Raw genomic sequence first — 22,431 nt, 5'->3', positions numbered from 1 at the left:
TTTCCCAAGACTAAGTAAGGCCAAAATTCAGGAAGGGGTTGTTAATGGTCCCGACATACGGAAACTAATGAGTCGTCAAGATTTTGAGCAAGTTCTGACAGACCGAGAATTAAATGGATGGCTCGCATTGAAAGCAGTCATCAAAGGACTTTTGGGTAAAGAACGTGAAGAAAACTACAGGCAATCTGTTGCAAACATGTTGGCAGCTTTCGCTGAAATTGGGGTTAATATGTCATACAAAATTCATCTCTTGCATCAGCATCTTGAAAAACTCGCTCAACAGTTGCCAACTGAATCTGATGAGCAAGGCGAACGTCATCACCAAACTGCGCTTCCATTTGAAATAAGGTAACTATAGAGTGTGCATATTTTGAATTCCTAGATTTTTCTAATATCTTGGTCAGAGTGCACAATTTAAACATGTTAACGATTGAAAACTATTTTCGTTTCAGGTACAGAGGAAAGAAATCTCCAGATGCGATACTCGCTGAAATTTGTTGGTGGTATAAAAACACCTTTGAAGAAGAGGAAGACGAGGAAACAGAGGAAGAAGGGGAAGACACAGATGAAAATCCAGAATATCTGTTGGACGAAATAATCGATCTCTCTGATGATGATGACGATGACCAAGACATTAGAGAGAGCAGTGATGTTGATCCACAGCCGCCTGCTAAACGGCAGCTGGCCAAATTATTAATTTAATTTATTTTATTTTTCTACTTAAAACTTTTCATTATTAACATTTTAAAATTATATTTTTTTCCATATTTTTATATTTTCTTTTTCTATGTTTCTTCAAAACCAACACTGAACAAAATTGGTAAATAAAAAATGAGAAATAAATTAATATTAAGCTCAAAAAACGCAAGTTTTGTATTATGACTGTATGCCTAAAGCGCAAATTGTCGACTAAGACAATTTTTTTTCAAATTACATTTATTTAAGAAACTGAGAAGCATATTATAGACCACACAAAATGTAAAAAAGACTTAGTTTTGTTGAAAATATTTTCAAAAAACATGAAAAAAAAATAATTTTTCCAACATTTTGCCTCATAAGTACCATAAAAATTTTCGAAATCAATTTTTTCAAAAATTGTAATTATTGCACAGGTCTCTAGCAATAATTTGGCTTTTACAGATTGAAAAAATATCAATTAGTCGACGAGTTATAGCCAAAAAACCATATAAACAATATACTGAAAATCGGCATTTGACTGCAAACTTCGAAGGCCGATTAAAAAAAAAATCGAACTAACATAAACAAACGCCGCGATACGGGTCTTCTAATTTCGCCTCTATTTTCACCCGCCACTCTCAGAATGGACCTAACTTTTGCTAACCTGAATTTGTTCCACAGTGTAATAGTACAACCACAATTACAACAACATCTCAGTAGACATCGTCGAAGCTGGGCTATTTTTGCGATAATGACGAATATTATCAGATCCCTAAGACGGGTGGCTAGACCATTGCTGAGATCAAATATGAGTTGTGTCAGGGTAGGTTGTAGCGGTTGTCCACTATGGGTCACCCTCAAGGTCGTAGACCAAGGTCTGCCACTCCCTTCTGCAGCCATCAAAGCCACGGTTAACAAACTGGCTACTGTAACCCACAAGCGAGCTTGGCAGGCTGAGACAAAACTGATGTTAACTGTCATGTCCGACCGACTGTCGCAGTTCCTCCTGTCACTAAGCAGAGGAGACTGTAGGAGGCTGGTTGGACTGATGACAGGCCACTTTTTATGGGCGAAGCACAGGGAAAAGGTAGGCATCTCAGACAGTGCACTCTGCTCAGCATGTGGAGAGGAGGATAAGACGACGGACCACTCCCTGTGCGTCTGCCCCGCTTTTGCTTGAATCAGGCTTGAGGTCTTTGGCACTAATGTGCTAAGAAGCGACCACCTTGGCTCCTTGGCACCACAAGATCTACTCAAATTACTTCGGAGGTCGAGTACATTTAAAGAAAATTAAAAGGGAGTCCGAGTGCCGTACAATGGATTTAATTGTGTCTGAGTATTGTACTTGCTAGTCTGCCCCGACAAAACAAAAAAACAAAACTAAAACTACTTTGGACTCAACAGAATATAATAATAATTTAATAGAAAACTAGCCGACCACGCCTGTGGCTAACTGAGGCAGCTAATTGACTTTAATTCCTCAAAATCCTCTCAAATTAACAATAAACCTTTCTTTCAAATAAAGCAAAAAATCATTGAAAAATATTGAATGTCCTTTTTTCTAGCATTTTTAGACTGAAACCAGCTGAAGATCCACGCTTTCATTTCCAATAATATGCGTTCTCATACATTATTCAATACGACTCTTAGCAGGAAATAAACATAATTTTCCACTATAAAAAATATTTTCGAAACACATTCATACATACATAAATACCTTCTATACATATATAAAAGAGTGTTTTACTGTCCTGCCACAATAAAAAGCTGCATATCCCTTTTGCCTGCTTAAGTTGGTAAATAGTCGAATAGCTCCGAGTTCTTTATTTCGTTTTAATTATGACAATTTGCTTCCTTATTTTTGAAGTGAAAACTTCTTTAGAATCGTTGGGAGTGATTTGAGAAAAAGTGAAACGAAAAAAGCGACCATCTTGGCTACAAATATTACATATAAACGTAGCGACGAACTAAATAACTTTTAGGCCAGCCCCGACAGTATGGCGCGATAGCCGAGCGGCTAGCGATGTGAGCTTCCGATCCAAAATTCTTGGTTCGGATCACAAGAAAAAAAAATTTTTTTTTTTTTGAAATTTGCATTGTAGGACATTTTCGATTATTTATTGAAAACAGTTTTTTATTAAAATTTATTATAGAAGAAAATTGAATTTTTTCCAAGGTGAATTCATACACTAAGCTAAGTAAAACGTTTCGTAATTCAATTTTGTGTTAACATCCAAATGTACACGGCGGAAGAAGAAAATAACAAATCACCTGTGTTATTGCTACCACCTTCAATAGATTCGCCTTGATTTTTCATATAAAAATTTTACATATCATCACTTGTGACAACTGTACCCAGTCGGTCGACAGTGTGTGAATCATCTTTAAATTCTGCAAGAATACCCCAACCTGCGCAGCGCAGAGCACAATCGTACAAACACACTAACGTACATACATACATATATACGCTCGAATACATTTTCTTACTGTGCTTAGCCAAGGCTGGTAGTCATGCACTGTGGCGATATGAACGCACAAATGCACATACACAGGCACGAACATGAAATCAAACAGCTCGCCGTGTTTAAGTGAATCGGTATAAATATTTCGTACATTAATTTTTGTGAGCGTCTAATTCTCAAAAGGTAGTTTGTTGGTTGTGTATGGTTATCGCTTCTCGGCCTTATGGCTAAGATCAAAGTGGAGGCTGAAGCCAAGAAGATCGGGCTCAGGTTTAATCCTGGAAAATGCGCCACCCTCCATCTTAGGGGCAAGGGCGGTAAGCAGCGCGCAGTACCCACTGAGTTCTTCATGGGCGATGAGCCAGTAAAGGCGCTCCAAGCGGGACAAGCCTACCAACATCTAGGAATACCAACTGGCTACCAAGTGAGACAAACACCCGTTGCCACCATTGAGCAGCTCATCACTGATGTTAGGACGGTGGACGACTCTCTGCTAACCCCATGGCAGAAGCTTGACGCCGTAGCCACTTTCATCTTACCAAGGCTAGATTTCGTGATGAGGGGAGCTCAGGTCCGAAAGGCGGGCCTCACAGCGGCGGACAAAGTCATCAAGAGAGCAGGTAAACGCTGGCTGAACCTTCCGCAGCGCGCCAGTCCGGAGGTGGTCATCATACCCCCGTATAGGGGTGGTGGAGGGTTGCTTCCGTTGGCGGACCTGGCAGACGTACTCACGGTAGCTCATGCGTTCAGGATGTTAACCTGTGCGGATGGGTCCGTGAGCGCGTTGGCGAGGAAGACGCTGTCGGACACGGTTCAGCGGAAGCTGAAAAGACCACCAGTGCAGCAGGACATCGCTGAATACCTCTCTGGCTCAGTGGAGAGGGAGTTCTTTGGGCCCAGCACCGACAATTCCTCATTTTGGTCACGTGTCAGAGTGGCAACGAGACGCCAAGCTGCGAAGCTGGAGCTGAAATGGAGACACGATGGTGGCCGGGACGAACTATCGCTGGAGTGTAAGAGCTCTAGAGGCAGAACAGTCATCATCCCCCCAGAGGCCAGGACCCAGGTGATCAACCGGCTGAGAACGGCCATACAGGAGCATTACCTCGCGACGCTCCTCGCGAAGCCAGACCAGGGAAAAGTCTACAAGGTTTCATCTGGTGTAAGGGTCGCCAATCATTTTATGAGAAGCGGCAGTTACACCAGGTTTGCCGAGTGGCGTTTTGTCCACCGTGCCCGGCTCGACGTGCTCCCATTAAACGGGGCACGAAGATGGGGTGAGGGGGACAAGCGCTGCCGTAGATGTAACCACGCCCTGGAATCCTTGCCGCACGTGCTGTGCCACTGCACACCACTCTCGGCAGCGAGACAACTGCGCCATGACGCTATTGTAGCAAGAGTGGCAAAAGCTGTCAAACTGCCTGGCACCATGACCATCAACCAGACAGTTGCGGGAGTCTCTGGTGGGAATCTCTCAGCACTAAGGCCGGACATTGTCATCAGGAACGAGACCACGAGGTCCGTCACCATAGTGGACATAACCGTGCCATTCGAGAACCGACGGGAGAGTTTCGCAGAGGCGCGGGACGAGAAGATAAGGAAGTATACCCCGCTGGCTGTTGCGCTGCAGTCACGAGGCTACAATGTGGAGGTAGAGGCGATCCTCGTTGGTGCCCTGGGCACCTGGGACCCACGCAACGAGCCGGTGCTGAGACGCTTGCGTGTTAACCAACGCTACGCGTCTATGATGCGCCGTCTAATTGTATCTGACACCATCCACTGGTCACGGGACATGTACGTGGAGCACGTCTCTGGGGTGAGACAATATTCTGCTCCTCCTGGGGAGCGCCCTGGCTAGGGTGTGCCCCTGGCGGACGGACTTCGCTTCTCGGCCTCATGGCTAAGATCAAAGTGATCGCATAAGATCGCTGCAACCTTAGCTAAGAAGCAGTAAACCTTAGCTAAGAAGCAGCATAATCTTTTTTTTTTTTTTTCTTCTAATTATTTAGCGAACCATCACTCTCGAAAAGAGCGCGGGAATTTATTTTGTTCTTTTTTATGTATCACCCCGGGGGGGAAACGTCCCCCCGGGGAAAATAATCTTTTATTTATATCTAACGAACCGTCACCCTCGAAAAGAGTGCGGGAATTTTTTTATGTATCACCCCGGGGGGGGAATGTCCCCCCGGGGAAAATAATCTTTTATTTATATCTAACGAACCGTCACCCTCAAAAAGAGTGCGGGAATTTTTTATGTATCACCCCGGGGGGGGAATGTCCCCCCCGGGAAAACGGTCTTGAAGCCCACTTTAATCTGTTCTTATCAGCTTAACATCTGATAGATCCTCCATCGGAGGACAACAAATGTTAAACTGATTTTTGGAAATGGGCGGAGTGTTTTAGGGGCTTGCTCCACCTCTGCCACGGGTTGGCCCGGTATTGCAGTACCGCCGGGATTTCGGCCCAAATTATTGAATAAATACAAGAAGAAATATACAAATACATTTAGCTTTGGTGGGAAGAGACATAAATTTTTATATGAATACAAGTAGACGAAAATGGAAGAAATTTGTAAGTCTGTTTCTTCGGTCCGTTTGGGTATTTTTTTTGACAACATCGAATTTGTATCATATTTTATCTATCATAAGCCACTCGTATCATTTGTTGAAATTGAAAACATTGAAGATGAATAATGATAAAATGAAGAAAATAAAATATGAACTTTATAGCAATATTATAATGAACCTATAATTATCCCGCTCCTAATGCTGCTTTCGTCTTATTCTCGCTCAGTTTGTTTTACGGAAGGTTTCACTTCTATCGCGTCTAACCGTTAGACTGGTATTTTTTAATATAATTTGGCCTCTTCGCCAACAACAAAAAACAAAGAAAAAGAAAACCAAAACCATAACCTTGTTTTGTGTGGCTGGCTGAGAAAATCAATTTTTATTCCTTTGTTTTGTATGAAAAATGTTTTCTTGCTTCCATTTCCTGTCATCAAAACCGCCGTACTGAAGCAACAGAAACTGTTGCTCATTGACTGTAGAGTGCCTTGTGTTTTTCTTCATAAATAATATATTGCAACCAACGACTCCTCCACGTTACATATGTATGCGTGTGTGTGTGTGTGTAGGACCACAAAACCAGTGGGCAGTTGGGCACATGAACCATACGATTACTTGTAATGCAAACACTGATAGCGGGCGTTGGCTGATAGGCCAGGACGGAACGTATGCGTCTTCCTTGGCCTTACTCGTTCTTGTGGGTCTCCAACTAGAAATCCCCAGTGTGGTTATATTTGTTTTTAAATTGATTTATAACCATATGAATGAGTGTATGTATGTATGAGATAATGTGATATTTGCATGTACACGCATACATAGATAGAATACGTACTTGGGTGTGTATGTATCATATGTGTATACCTGTGTATAGCTGTGTATGTGGCATAAAGCTTCGCCATTGCATAAAATATGTAAGAATTTATTGTGGGTGCACCCAGCAGGTGACAATCCTCTTGAGCAATCGATGAAAAGTAGCAAAGAATATACAAATTCTCTTCTCGCATTTTTATATGCAGTGAAGCCGGAATATAACGAACATCGTTAGAACAAAAAAGTCTAGAAATTGAGCTGTTTCGCTTTGTCCTTTGTCTCAATCTCGTTTTCTGTTTTTCATTCAAGGAAATTTTTAGTTTAGTACTTAGTTTCCAGAAACTCTACATAGCAGCTTCTGAGTCAGTCTTATTTAATTAAATGCATAGCAAATTAATGAGAATAATAAATAAGTAAATTATGCTATGGAACAAAGTAAGTAGGTAGGTAGGTGGTTGTCATTTGACACACCTAAGCCTGCTGTAGACCCATTGTGATACCACAGGGGCTGTGCCCTCTCCTCACTCTACACTGTCCTCATTGAACCAACCTGTGGCTTTGATATATGTAACAAGGCTTGTTATTTTTATATTGGCTACTTCTGCCAAGTTATTCAGGGAACTAAAATAAAGAACCTTCTTCTATCCAGAGCCAAGCACCAGCATAGAAAGTTTTCTATAGTCTCTTCTTTTTCAATGTGGTTGCAGCTTCTGCAATAGTCGTTATAGGGCGCTCCCAGTCTACTAGCATGCCTGCCAATCAGACAATGCCCTGTTAGGACCCCCAGAAGATTTATCATGTCCTTCCTGTTCAGTTTCAACAGTCGGTTTGTGCGGCCCCTGTTCCATTCGGGCCACGTCATCCTACTAGTTGCACAGGTCAGGGACTGAGTCCATAGCCCGTTGGCAGCTCTGATAGTGTGTTTATCTATAAGCATCTTGCAAGTTGCTAAAGGTATAGGTATGTTTGCTTTGTCTGGTTGGATCGGTAATGTGGTACCCGATCTCGCCAGTTCATCTGCTTTGCAGTTGCCTTCTATGTCTCTATGACCCGGCACCCAGAGCAGGTTTATTACAAAGTACTGTGATAGTTCTGTCAAAACGTCGATACATTCTTTTACTGTCTTCGAGTTAATATTAGTTGATTTTAAAGCTTTCAGGGCCGATTGACTATCTGAATATATGTCTATATCTCTTGTTGTGAGGACAATTTTATTTAGGGCTAGCAGGCCTTCTCTGATGGCCACTATTTCAGCTTGAATTACGCTGCAGTGATCCGGTAATCGGAATGAGATGTTGGCATTCATTCCTTCAGAATGAAGGCCTCCGCCTACTTGATCATTTAGCTTGGAACCATCAGTATAGATGCTGATTCAGCTTCTATTTTCCATTACCTCATTGTCCAAATCTTCTCTCGTTGGGAAAGTTGTGGTAAAGGATGTGTTTAACTGCAACTCCACTGAGCTACAAAAGTCTGTCGTTTGATGTAGGAAGGGGTATTCGTCTAGTTTTCTTGCGCGACCCCTTCAGCATGACATTCATCGCTGGCGTGGGCGTAGTCTTTAGTGCCCCGCTTATGGAGAGACTAGCACCCCTTTGAATACTTTCTAGGCATTTTACTGTTGTTGTTTTCTCGAGTATTGGCCACCAGACTAAGCACCGTATGTCATGATAGGCCGTACCACTTCTGTATGTAGCCAGTGAACTATTTTTGGGGTTAGGCCCCATTTTGCCCCCACAATTTTTTTTGCATGTATAGAGTGCTGTGGCTGCGTTTTTTACCACAAGAGCTTCCTTTCTAATACTAGTCCTAGGTAGCTTGCCTCTTCTCTAATTGACAGTGTGCTTCCTTCTAGGGTAGAGGGTTTAGAGCAGGTATCCTGTATTTTTATTTTTTGCTTATTTTGTTGTTTGCGCTGCGATTTTTTGTTTAGGTCGTCGTTGTTGCCCACTGGTGTGGTATGTTGGCTTATAAAAGTAACAATTCTTGTTTAGGGGGGCTCCACATCATCACAATTTTTTTATGCTGCGCCTTTGATCCATAGAACCGGTGACTCTTAGTAAAGTTTTGTGTTTTAAATTAAGACTACAACGTTTTACCCTCCCTTAATAAACTTTTGATCAAAAAATTTGCAAAAATCGCGTTGTTTTCGTTAATCTATTTTAATTTCTGACAGGGTAGATAATTGGCCTACCAATCCTAAATAGTGGGAGTGCCCACCTGTCGTTGCTTAGGAACAACGCCTTCTAACTGTTTAGAGCGCCATCTGTGTTTCACATTTTTCTGCCAGAAGGATCGCACAGATGGTTAAGGACTTCGCTAAATTTCGTGTGTCTGCGCTATTACCGCGGCTGCCCGCTTCCTCTTGCTGGCGCCACTGTTGCAATGGGTAACTGCGTGTTTTTCTTTGTTTTTGCTTGCTGACTATTGGGCGGGAGTAAGGATGAAAGGAAAAGGTTTTGGAGTTCAGAAATGAGATTTTTTTTTTTTGTAGAAACTGAGAAAGTAGGTAAATTTGGAAAAGTGCAAGGACCGTGCTTTACGTGGTATTCGAACCCACAACCTCTGAGCGGGCAGGCTAGTGTACTTACGCTAGACTACCGAGACCGAGAAAACACGTTTTTTTTCTTTGTTCACAATTAGCTTCATTCATCAACGTAATTTCCAACAAGTACAACGCAATCATTCCAGCGGTGCTCTAACATTTCAATACCACTTTTGTAGAACGATTTGTCTTTTGCCTCAAAAGAGTCTTCAGTTTCAGCGATAGCCTCTTCATTCGAGCGAAATTTCTTACCGGCGAGACAAATCTGGCGAATACGGTGAATGTGGGAGCAATTCGAAGTTCAATTAGTGTAGTTTTTCCCATATTTTTGAATGACTTGTGAAATGGTACGTCCTCTTGATGAAACAACATTTTCTTATTTGCCATATGCGGGCGTTTCTTTGCAATTGCGGCCTTTAAACGTTCCAATTACGCTAGACAATATTCACCGTAAATGGTATTTCTCTTCTCAAGATAGTTGACGAATATCACACCACGCACATCCCGAAATACCGAGACCATAACCTTTCCAGCCGATTGTTGTGCTTTCGGCCGCTTTGGTGAGCACCTGTCCACTCAGATGACGATCGTCTTGATCCCGCAGTGAAGTGATGGATCCATTGTTCATCCATTGTCACATATCGACGCAAAAATGCCGGTTTATTATGTTTAAACTGGGCCAAACACTGCTCAAAATCATCAACACCTTCTGGTTTTTGGTCAGTGCGCAAACGCGGGACTCACTTTGAACAGAGCGTTTTCATATCCAATGCTCATGCAATATAAAGGCAACACCTTCTTTTGATATCTTTACGATGTCTGCTAACTCTCTTCTCTGGCGTTACCGCCTCATTTGGACTCCACTGCGTTGTGATTCATCGGTGTCTCCAAGACCACATTTGAAGTCAGCAAACCATCGTTTTATTGTTGTTTCTGATGGAGCGAAGTCCCCATAACACTTTGCTAGCCATTGCTTCGCTTGAGCGAAATTTTTTCCCATCAAGAAACAGTGTAAAATTAAAACACGAAATTCTTTTTCATCCATTGTTTTGAAAATATCAAAAGTAGCGTCGCTCTTAAAATATCATAAAAAACGGAACAAGTTGAGCGAGTCTATAAAACTCTAAACAAAGCTCTAGACGAAAAAAAAATGTTGCACTGCGGCTTTCCTCAATGTATCAAAGGCATTCGATAAAGTTTGGCACCCAGGTTTACTGTTTAAATTGAAAAACACATCGACGCACAGTTACTACCAGGTGTTACGCTCCTATCTCAATGAAAGGTACCTCAGAATCAAACTAGTAGACGAAGTCACGGATTTAGCCCCGCTCTCTGCAGGTGTACCACAAGGAAGTGTTCTTGGCACAGTATTATACCAAATATTTACTGCGGATCTACCACTCTCAAAATGGGTTGAGACTGCAACTTACGCTGACGATACCGTCATTATGTATGTTCTACAAGAAAACATTAAAAATATTCAGAAATGGCTTAATAGATGACGTATACAGGTAAACCCAACAAAGTCCCCGCAAGTTACCTTCACACTGAAACGAGAAACATGTGCTGCCGCCACCTTATTCGATCAACAGCAACCACAAGCAGATAACGTGAAATATTTGGGTATGCACCTGGACAGACGCCTAGCATGGCAAAAACACACAATGACCAAACGCAAAGAGTTCGGTCTTAAACTCACCTCTCTACAATGACTTATGGGAAGAAACTTAGTGCTGTCTCTAGAAAACAAACTTCTCCTATACAAGCAATACAATTAAACCCATTTGGACTTACGGCATCCAACTATGGGGAGCAGCGACGAAAACGAACATTGGCATCATATAAAGGGTTTTTCAATAAGGGCGGGTAGGTGTTGAAATGGAAATGGATGGCGTTTGCTGTGTGGCATGTAGCGCCGTCCTGCTGGAACCACATGTCGTCTAGCGCTCGCTGTTGACGGTGACCGCCTCACCAACGTCGTTTTCAAAAAAAATACGGACCAATGACGCCGCCGGCCCAAATCCACACCAAACGGTAACCTTTTGAGGATGCATTATCACCTGGTGAACCTCGTGTGAATTGGTGTCGTCCCATATACGGCAATTTTGTTTGTTAACACAGCCATTCATCCAAAAATGCGCCTAGTCACTAAAGAGGATTTTTCGCCCAAAACTGGGGTTCTCTTCCAAACGATTCGAAGGCCAGTCAGCGAAGAAACGGCGTTGTCTATGGTCATCAACTTGAGCTCCTGGGACAGTTGGATCTTGTACGCGTGTAGGCCCAAGTCCCGACGCAAAATTCGCCAAGTTGAAGTCTGCGAAAGGCCAAGTTCTTGTGCACGGCGAGAAATAGACTTCCTCGGGTTCTGCTGTACACTTTCACGGACCGCGGCAATGTTCTCGGCTGATCGTCTCAAATTTGGCCACCAAACGTTGAAGAGTCGACTTTGAAGGGCCACCACGTCTACGGAAAAATGGGCGCGATGCGCGCAACGTTTGCGTTAATGAACTCTCATTTTGATAATAAAGTTTTATCATTTGAACGTGCTTTTCAACCGTGTAACTTGCCATGATGATTTGGCATAAGCAACTGAATAATAAACAAAAGATTTGACAGATGTCACCAAAACAAAGTGGCTGCCACAGGGCGCCAAAATCGACCCGCGCCAATTGAAAAACCCTTTAGATGTTCCAGGCAAAGACACTGCGATTAATCTCTGGAGACTCGATTTAATCCACAACGAACTAATTAGCAACAAAACGATGATACCTTCAATACGGGAAGAGATAAAACGATTCAGTTAATATACAAATACAGCAGTCGTTTGTCGAGCCACCCAAACGCACAGCCATAATTCAGCCAAACACCTACATACCGCGCCTCAAACGGGCACACCACGGGGTAAATCATACAAACAAAATAATAATACTAATTAATAATAACATGTCACGGCTCTTACTTCATGCTTCAGTATGCTATTTCGAGACCATGTGGTGAGCAAATTCTGTTTGTGAATTTGGACTTCACCTATCTCGCGTTCTTCAAGATCGCCCTATTAGCTTAAGTTATATGAATTGCTTATTGTTTAAATTTAAAACAGATTGCAATAAAATTGGAAATTAAAAATAAGAAAAATTACAGCTGTTTTTCTATGGTTAGCACTAACTGAAAAAGAAGTGAATGCAATAAAACTAATGTCATCTATGTGTTAGGTCCGGGACTTTTCAGTCCATGTGATAAAACCTACAGGTAAACTGGTTTTCCGAAAAATTGGAGACCACGCCCAAAATCCTTGGATCACTTTGGGCATCTCCTTCAACCTCGTTATTTCGAAGTTTCACTGTAGGTGCTTAGTTCTGCGAGTACGCGCATATATCATCTGTCATACAACAAACAATACAACAAACAACCAATTCCTTTGCCTGTGTTTTTTTTTTTGCGGAATGTGCTCCACATGCACACATACACACGTGCAAACAGGAAGGTGAATAGTCATAAATTGCAAATATCAAGATAATATTCAGAATTCACATTATTTACATTACAAAAATGAGTGAATGTTGGCTGGTAGAAATATACTCGAAGATGGGGGGCTGCTTAAAGACTGGAATGTATTCGGTGGCGACGTCTCGTCTGTTCCACAAATTCGCAAACGAATTAATACTCCTTTACTAGCAACTTTACAAGACGCCGCAAGGTCCGATGGTCGTGTGACTTTATCCCATCTAGGCAATTCTTGCACAGCTGTCTGACAAAGGCACGTTTTCTTTTATGGTGTCGTACACTCGAGGTACTTGCCCCAAATCATAGTTCTTAAAACGTTATCCGTATTTGCCAACAGAAGTGATGTGTAGTGTGGGAAGTGGTCTCATAAAATACCTGATTTTGTTTTTCATTAGAAGTTTTTACGCGGCGGGTTCGTCGTCTAGCACAAATTCGGAATCCTCTTGGAAATAAATTAATTATATGTTGTTCCATTATTCTTATTGCCTCTCATTCACAACAAAACCAATAAGTGGAAATTACTATAAAATCTGTCAGAGCTTGTAGCTCTTTTTAGAAGAATTTTCCCAAGCCTTCCCCTTTACGGCCTTGCTAGGAAAAGCTTAATCGGATTGCACCAATGATACTCAGGAGTCTTTTATTCATGTAACTATCTTCGTTAATTGTTCCAGGTGCTCAACTAAATATTGGTTAAATTACAGAGCCTTTTAGAAAACTTTCTCAATTTAATTCTGTGTCTCAGGCATATTTTTAAATAATTATGGTGACCAAGGAGAGATATTTTTTGGAATTGGCGCATTTTACCCAAAAATTAACTATTCCTGCCCCACACCTGGATTAGGTTAGGTTTCGGTAGTCGCTACTCTCCATCCTCTCATTCCGACTTCGTATCTTAGATAAACTATAAAATACCGTGCATAGCTGCAGATTCCAAGTCTGCCTGACATCCAAAGAAGCACGAATTTAGACAGCGATGTCGTGTTTTTGGCAAGAGTGGGACAATGGCAAAGGAAACATTCAACGCTCCCCACCTCCTCGTTTCAGCAGCTGCAACAGAAGTTATTTGAAGGATACCCCACACGTTTCCCATGTGTTCCCATTAGGCAGTGCCGGATGATTATACCAACAACTGTGCTAATGGAAAGTCGGTATAGACTGAAGAGGGTCCTAGTTCAGTGCTCATTTCTTCTAGGCCAAACCTGTCTAGTAATCTCAGAAATGGGATCCGTGGTCGATTTACTGCAGACCGACCTGCAATGTAGACCGACCTGATCCAGAGCCTGCTTGAAGGAATAAAGAGATAAGAAAGGGATGCCCACGTCGGACAGAATTGACTGATTTATGATCAGTTTCCCTCCAAGCCAGCTTATCCACGATGTAATTTCCAGGAAAGTATCTGTAATCAGGTACCCAGACAACGTTTGTGGTGCCCCACTTAGCCACCTCATTGAGAATATTTCTGCATTCTGCTATTACTTTGGAAGAAGTATTACTGCACTGCAGAGAGTTCTGGCAGCCTGAGTTTCACGGTGAGATAATGGGCAGTTGCGCTGCGACGGACGAGGTCTTGGCCCACAAGGCAGTCTCCCTTATAGCTATTAACTCCGCTTGAAAGGCGCCGCAGTAGTCAGATAGCCGTAGACTTAGGTGCAGATGCCGCACTTCTTAGTGGATGCCATTCCCGACGCTATTACTTAGGCTTGAGCGCTTGAGCGCTTGTGCCCTTGAGCTGTCGGTGAAGATAACCATTGACCCTTAGTCAAAGTCATTAATGTTATCCCATTCACATCTTTTTTGAATTTGTTTGGGAAAATTATTAAAAAAAAAATGGTGGAGCAAAATTTTGGAGAACACATAGCTCTCTCTCTCAATGAGTTCAGGGAAGAGCTCCGAAAATTTCGAGTTCTCAAATCTGAAATGTTTCCAGCATAGGCATGCATTTAATCAGAACGCATTGCAGTTAACTCAGAATTTGCCATAGATATCTATGGGCAGAAGATCTAATAGAGTCTCAAAAGCTTTGGTTAGCGTAGAAGGTAGGTGCACACCTATCATAAGCATAGATGCTGCCTTTGGACCCTTTCCATTTTGCCCTTGAATTGCCCTATATATATCTATATAACCTTGACCACCAAACAGTGACTCCGGAGAGAGGTATCCTCACAAGCGCAGTGTACAGCCAGTACACTCGTACTGTGGATGGTTTCAAGCCCCACATCTACCTAGAGCCGTTTTGCATGCATACAAAGAAGTCATCGTTCTTCTTGACCGGTCTTTGATGTCTCAGTTCCAGTTGAGCTTGCGGTCTAGAATGATCCCGAGGTACATACCTTATCTTGGAGGAGTGCTGCCATCTATCAAACGACGGTAAAACAAAGTTCAGACTTGGATTTGGCAGCTATTCGACTAAGACGTGTTTCGTGATTTTCGCTAAGATGGCGTGGCTACCAAGGAAATCATTCAAAAATTCCACGACATGATTCTCGCTGACCGACGAATGAAAGTGTGCGAAGTAACAGAGGCTCAGGTGTGTCGACCGGAACGCCAATTAATATTTTACATGATAAGTTGGCGATGGAAAAATTGTCGGCCCGATGGGTGCCGCGATTGCTCACAAACAACAACGAGCGGATGCGGCCGTTAATTTCAAAGGAGTGTTTGGAGCAATTTAAGCGAGATCCGAAAGAATTTTTGCGTCAAGTTGTCACCGTTGATAAAACCTGGATTCATCACTGCCCATCGGAAACTAAGCAACAATCAAAACAATGGATATCTCCCGGTAAATCTGCTCCAAAGAAGGCGAAAACCGTCCCATCGGTCGGAAAGGTCATGGCAACGATTTTTTGGAATGCGAACGGCGTCATCCTCATGGGTTTTTAGAAAAAGGAAGAACGATCACTGGGCAATATTACAGTGAGTGAGGGGACAATATTACAGTAAATGGGGGTTTCATATTACAGTAAATGAGGGGTCCAACCCTTTCACAAAAAATTGAAGGAGACATAGCCGCATTTGACGAGAGAGTAGGTTCTGTTTCACCACGATAACGCACCAGCCCATTCATCCGGAGTTGTCGCCACCAAACTGCATGAATTGCGTTATGAGTTGCTGCCTCACCCTCCGTATTCACCCGATCTGGCTCCCTGATACGTTTTCTTGTTAGCTAACATGAAGAAATGGCTCGCGGGAAAAAAATTTAGTACAAACGAGGAAGTTATCGCCGAGACAGCGCCGTATTTTGGAGATTTCGACAAATCCTATTTTTTTGGAAGGATTAAAAAAATGGCCGGACGTTAGGAGAAGTGTATTTTTCTAAAAGGGGACTATGTTTAAAAATAAAAAAATTAAAGATTAAAAAAAATGAACCCTTCTCGTGTATACCCTAATCTACATACCAACTCTGAGCCACCTTACGACCAGTTTGCTTTGCATTTGAAGTAGTTCGCCTTCTATCCGTTTTCAATGGTCTGCCCTATGTCCAATGAAATGTCAACTATCAGCCTCTGAATCAGCATCAAACCAGGACCAGTTAACGAACTAGTACGCACATACATCAGTTCGATACCATTTAATGAACCAATCAATAAAAGATAAGAAGACAAAAAATTTTGGATATTTAGAATGCACTGCACAGCTGATTAACTCCATTATTATTTACGAGTATAACCGCCTAATCCTCCTTTCGTGCGTCCTTAACATTTCAAGCGTTTTATTTATTGAAAGAATATTTGTCTTGCAGGCAGCTCTAATAAGGCATTTTGCGACTGGTATGAATCCAGTCACTCTCGCACTAAATAGCCTGAGTTTTTACGTTAAATAAGAGTTCATGGTTTAAATTTTAAAATGCCTGCTGAATTGGGCATGAGTTAGGTGAAAAGATGTAAAATGCAAGTATTCACATGCAAATAAACACATTCATATGCATATGTATTTGCTTTTTTTTTGTATGCCTAGGGAAGTAAATGTTTGAGTAAAAACAAAAACTCCCTTAATTTCTTTTAATGCTCGGGTCTGTGTGCACGATGATATATGGTATGTAATTTATGTTTGTTTTTATTGCCCAGGGAAGTATATATTTTATTTGTTTAACTACAGAAAATCTGCTCTCCAGTAGAGATGTCTGAAAATTCCACTCGATAATCATTAATCTCTTAAACTTTCAACTAATACCTGACTTTTACTTTTGAAGCACATTTCCTTGTTTCTCACTTATGGGTACAAATGTGAATATGTATGTGTGCTTATGTGTATGTACAAATATACTAAATGTATGTCTGTAACTTTTACAAAAGTTTTCACGCCTTAAAATTTGTGTCGCCATTTGCACAGCAAATTTATGTGACTGCAGTACATTTCTATTCTGAGTGCAGAAGTGTGAGAAAGACAAATGCGACAATAACTTAAAGGGTCACCCGAAGTCAAATACAAAGTTTCTCGTTTGTCTGTAAAAACATAGACAACGAAATGAAATGAAATAAAATAAAATAAACTAAAATAAATAAATAAAATGAAGGAAAAATTAAATTAAATTAAATTAAATTAAAATAAAATTGAAATAGAACTTAATAAAATAAAATATACTGAACTAAAATAAAGTTTTATAAAACAAAATTAAATATGGTAATTAAACACGTAAAATAAAAGAAGATAAAACGAAAATATAAAATAAAAATTAAAAAGAATAAAATAAAATACAAAAACATAAAAGTATAAAACATATAAATAAAATAGATTAAAACAAACGAAAGTAATAAAAAAAAGTAAACTAAAATAAAAATATAGTAAAATAAATTCAAATAAAATGAAATAAACTGAAATAAAATAAAGTAATATAAATGAAAACAAAAAGGGAATAAAATAAAATAATGTACAATATAAAAAATAAAGAAAGAAATAAAAAAAAATTACATAAAATAAAATAAAGTAATATAAAACAAATTAATTATAAAAAATAAGAAAAGTTAAGTGAAATGAAATAAAGTAAAATAAAATAAGTTCAATTAAATATAATAAAATAAAATAAACTGAAATAAAAGAAAAACAAAGTGAGTGAGAATGAACTAAAATACAATAAAATAATTTAGTCAAATGAAATAAACTAATATGAAAAGAAAAAAGGAAAATAAATAAAAAGACAATTAAAATACTATAAACTGAAATAAATAAAGTAATATAAAACCAAATTAAATTTGAGAAAATACAATAAAATGAACTAAATGCAAATATAGAAAAAACAAACTAAACTCTTAAAGCAATAAAATACTACAACAAAATAAAATAAATTAAAATAATATTAAAAAAAAATTAAATGAAATATAATAAAATAAAGTAAAATAAAACAACAACAAAAATCTGAAAATAAATAAGCGAATTATAATAAAATAAAAACTAATTAAATAAAATAAACTATTTTTTTTTTTGCTTTTCCGTGTGGCTGAAAATGCTTAACTCATCGTCAGAATTTACGTCACATTAATGGTATCCATATTTCCCATAAGGGGTTAGGGATAGTCAGAGAAATTATGATTTTCAATAATTTTTTTTTTTTTTTTTGCTAGTCAAGTCCTTTATTTTACAAAAATAAAAACATAGCTTTAATACATCTTGCCTCTACTTGACTTTAGCAAAATTTCAAAAAAAAAGTAATAATAATTGTAAAAGTTGTCGCTGTTTGTGTGGAGCCCTTTTCTCCAGAAGTCCCTTGCGGTGATCATCAGAAGTCCTAGAAGGTTCATCTAAAATCAATCGGACAAGAAAACTTAGTTTTATTAATAGATAATCTTGTGCCTGATCGATTTGTTTTTTTTTTTTTTTGAAAGTTAACAATATGGCGGCCGCAGGAAATATTTTTCAGATTTTCGAGAAAACCCCGGCAAATAATTGTTTAAAAAAAAATTAAAATTTTCGAAAAAAAAATCCTTTCATCAGGCACTAATTTTTTATGTTTTTCAAAAGCAGTAGAAAATTTATTGAAATCTGTCAAGCGGTTTTTAAGCTTTAGTGATCACCAGTTCAAAAAACATAATTTTCATAAAAACGCATTTAAAGTTTTGCTATTTGCTCCGGAGCGCCCGAGCGCCCTTTGTTAATTGTTGAATGACTCGAAAAGTATTTCTCGGATTCACTTCAAATTTTGCACACAATATTTTTAAGATACTATAGTTAAAGAAAATGCGAAAAAATCCAATTTTTTGAAAATTCTGACTACCCCTAACCTCTTAAATTACATTTAATAAAATAAAGTGCAATAAAACAAAAGAAAAAATCTGAAAATAAATAAGCGAATTAAAATAAAATTAAAATTAATTAAATAAAACAAACTAATATTTTTTTTTGCTTTTCCGTCCGGCTTAAAATGCCCAACTCATCGTCAGAATCTCCGTCGCATTAACCCTTTGGGGGCGAGTGTCGGCATATAGCCTCTCAAATTTGTTCACAGCTACAAGGCTCGCGAGCTCTGTCATTCTGAGCGATAAGATCAGATGAGGTATAGTAAAAGATTCATGTTTTCATTCAAAGATACTAGGGGCCATTAGCGATGAAGTCGTATCTTCCTTAAAATGTAAACTTACGATGTGAGACGGCGGTAGAGTCAGAACGAATTTCACTGCCAGAGGAACCAGCAGTCTTTTTATATATTTTATATTTTATCCTACGTACGATGGCTAAGCGATCTAGAGATGATACGTTAAAAGGTGCCAGTTCTGACGAATATTACTTTGAATCTGATAAGACGGAAGTGGAAATGAAATCCGTGCAATTAGGAATCCACTCTGGCATTTCAACATTAGCAGTGATAGCAGTTTATTTATAATTATTTTTTTATTTTATGAAAATGTTTTCTTGTGTTAAATAAAGCCTTAGTTTTTATAAAGTTCAACGTATTTATTTTCTTTACTGCGCACTCTAATATCTCTCGTCCTCAGCGACGCTCACCCGTCGAGGGACTCCGTCCCCAAAGGGTTAATGGTATTCATATTTCCCATAACAAAACATCTATCTGTACACCTGCATGCACCATCCCTTTTTTTTTCAATCCAATAATGTTTTTCTGCACTTCTTATCATTTTGTCCATGATATTTTCTAAACTACGACTAAATTTTGCAGCATTCGCCGTTTGCAACGCGAGACAGCAACCATTTGAGATGCGTAAAAGCTCAATTCGCCGATAAAATAAATTAAAATAAAGCAAAATAAAATAAGATAAAATAAAAACCAAAATATGCAATAAAAAAATTAAATAAAATGAAATAAAAATGAATAAAAAATAAATTAAAATAAATTAAAAACACAAAAGTTAAAATTATTGTAATAAATTATTTAAAAATAAAATAAAAGAATACAAAAAAAACCTAAAAATAATAAAAAAATTAAATAAAGTGAAATAAGAATGAATAAAAAATATATAAAAAAATAAGAAATAAAAACAAAACAAAAGATAACAGAAAAATTAAAATTAATAAATTATTAAAAAAAATAAAAGAATAAAAATAAAAAAGAAATTAAAAAAAGCGAAATAAAATTGAATAAAACAAATATAAAAATAATAAAAAATAAAAATAAATCAAAAAACAAAAAAGTTAAAATTAATAAATTATTAAAGAAAAATAACATAATTAAATAAATTATAACATAACAAAAATAAAATAAACTATAGCAAAATGAAATGCAAAATATGCAGTAAAAATAAAATAAAAGAATGCAAAAAAATTAAAAATAATAAAAAAAATTAAATAAAGTGAAACAAAAATGATTAAAATAAAATAAATTGAATGACAAGAAAGTTAAAACCAAAAAATTATTTAAAATTATAATAAAACAAACAAAAACCCTTATAAGTCTTTCGAAACACGAACTAAGGCATATAATATCTCTTATCACCGGCCACTGCCTTTTGGGCACTCACGCACGTCGGCTCGGGGTTCCTCAAAACGACCTGTGCAGATACTGCGCGGACGAAGATGAGGAAGTATCGAGCAGGCATTTGCTGTGCAGTTGTCCCGGTCTAGCCAAAAGTCGACTCGCTCTTCTAGGCTCTCCAACAATTGACAATCTTTCAGTACTCTCGGACCTGAAAATCGAATCTCTCATCAAATTCTCGAAACGAATTAATATCTGAGACCAAAATCTATAATCAAAATGTCGGTTAGGTGGGGAAATCATACAAGATAATGAGCTCTAGGGCAACACAACGGACCCAACTTACGGTCTATGTGGCACTCCGATGCGGGGTCACCCTTAAACCAACCAAACAACCATAATAAAAGAATAAAAAAAAAAAACAATAAAAAATAATAAAAAAAATTAAATTAAAATAAAAATAAATAAAATAAAATATAACAAAAAAAATATACAAAAAAAATTAAATAACAAAGAAGTTACAGCTAATAAATTATTCAAAAAACTATAACATAACAAAAATAAAATAAAAATTAAATAAAAGAAAAAAAATAAAATAATGGGCTTTTTCTTTATTGTATGCAAAAAGTCTATTCCGACAGTCCAATTCGAAAATCCTTAATAGTGCCTCCCTATACTTTCTTGCTCTCACTCTTTCTAACAATTCTAGAGCGCTTACCATTTCCTCGTCGCTACAGAGAATTTTAAATTTTAACTCAATGAAAAAAATGTTAACTCATTAAAAAAAATTTTACCTCATTCAAAAAAATTTTAACTCATTCAAGTTGATTTCAACTTCAATTCAAATTCTTGAAGTATTCAGAATAAAATTGTTCTAAAAATTTCCACATACGAGTATACTACTTAGATATGTACGTACATACATACGTATTCTCAGCAGTTTTAAATTTCTTCTGTTTGTTGGTGCGCTTTATAACCGATCTTTCCTTCAATTGGTGCTTTTTTAGCTCTCAGCCCGTTTTCATATTAAAACTTTCGGTCTTCCTATGTTCTCTTAAAAAATTTCCAATAGCGGTTGGGTACCGAAACTTCTTTAATCTCCGCGTGCCGAATTTTTCTTTCCGAAAGATCAAAATGTTTCACTTTTTCATTTCGGAAATTTTCCTTAAATTCTGCATGTTTTATTTGTCTCCAAAAATAAATCAATCATAACGCCAGTGCTTCTATAGAATTTACCTGCGTGAAATGTGTACTTTTTATTTTTATTTATTCAAGTATCATATATACAAAAAAAATACTGTTTAAAAAGGATTCAAATAAATACAAAAAAAATCACTGCCCCGGGTGAGGCTCGAACTCACGACCTTAAGATTATGAGACTTACGCGCTGCCTACTGCGCCACCGAGGCTGTGTGGGCAAGGTCGGCTATGTTGCGCATTTATGTGACAGCAGGAATTTTTGTATTGTCGCATGTATGTGCGTATATACCATTTGAATACTCCCTTAAATACCACGTTGTATTTATGTATAGGCTAAGTATGTACATATTTGTTGCACATAAAATTTAATATAATATTTATAATCACATTATTAAGTATTTGCACTCAAAAAGTATTTTATTATAAATGTGAATGTGCGTGTGCCTCCTATTCACTTTAGGCGTCTATATGTAAATAAAGTCACTTGGCTTTAGAAGTCGTGTTCGCACTTACTTATGTATGTATATATGTAAATAGATGTGTCGACTTAAAAATATCGAAAAATAAATTGGTCAAATATTTGTAGAAATTATCGCTTCTATCTTTTCTAAGCACATACATATTTAGTGCCTTATCAAATACAAATATCTACAGTGGCGAGTAAAAAATTCGAATAGATTTGCATTTAAGAATTTTTATTATGAAAACTGAGGGAAAAAATGCGAAATAAAACAAATTAAAAAGTTTTTTTTACCAATTAAAGATGGCGCAAAATTAATCACCCTATCGGAAGATTTATAATTTTTG

General features: G+C 38.2%; 1 protein-coding gene, 1 non-coding gene and 1 pseudogene across 2 annotated transcripts; 2 read left to right on the top strand and 1 right to left on the bottom strand.

The window, feature by feature from the left end:
- The first annotated feature begins 3,363 nt into the window (after positions 1-3,363).
- LOC129237147 (uncharacterized protein T26G10.4-like) lies at positions 3,364-4,998 on the top strand. Its single transcript, XM_054871643.1, has one exon. It carries the CDS (start codon positions 3,364-3,366, stop codon positions 4,996-4,998), a length of 1,635 nt encoding a protein of 544 aa, XP_054727618.1.
- Positions 4,999-5,430: 432 nt separating this feature from the next.
- Positions 5,431-5,612, top strand: LOC129239834 (U2 spliceosomal RNA; annotated as a pseudogene).
- A 16,148-nt stretch (positions 5,613-21,760) lies between these two features.
- Trnam-cau (transfer RNA methionine (anticodon CAU)) lies at positions 21,761-21,833 on the bottom strand. The gene has a single exon. It is a non-coding gene; the product is annotated as a tRNA-Met (tRNA).
- Between the last annotated feature and the right edge of the window lie 598 nt (positions 21,834-22,431).

The sequence above is a fragment of the Anastrepha obliqua genome, chromosome 2 (assembly GCF_027943255.1).
Source record: "Anastrepha obliqua isolate idAnaObli1 chromosome 2, idAnaObli1_1.0, whole genome shotgun sequence".
Classification (NCBI taxonomy): Eukaryota; Metazoa; Arthropoda; class Insecta; order Diptera; family Tephritidae; genus Anastrepha; species Anastrepha obliqua.
This window is presented reverse-complemented; position numbering and strand designations above follow the sequence as displayed.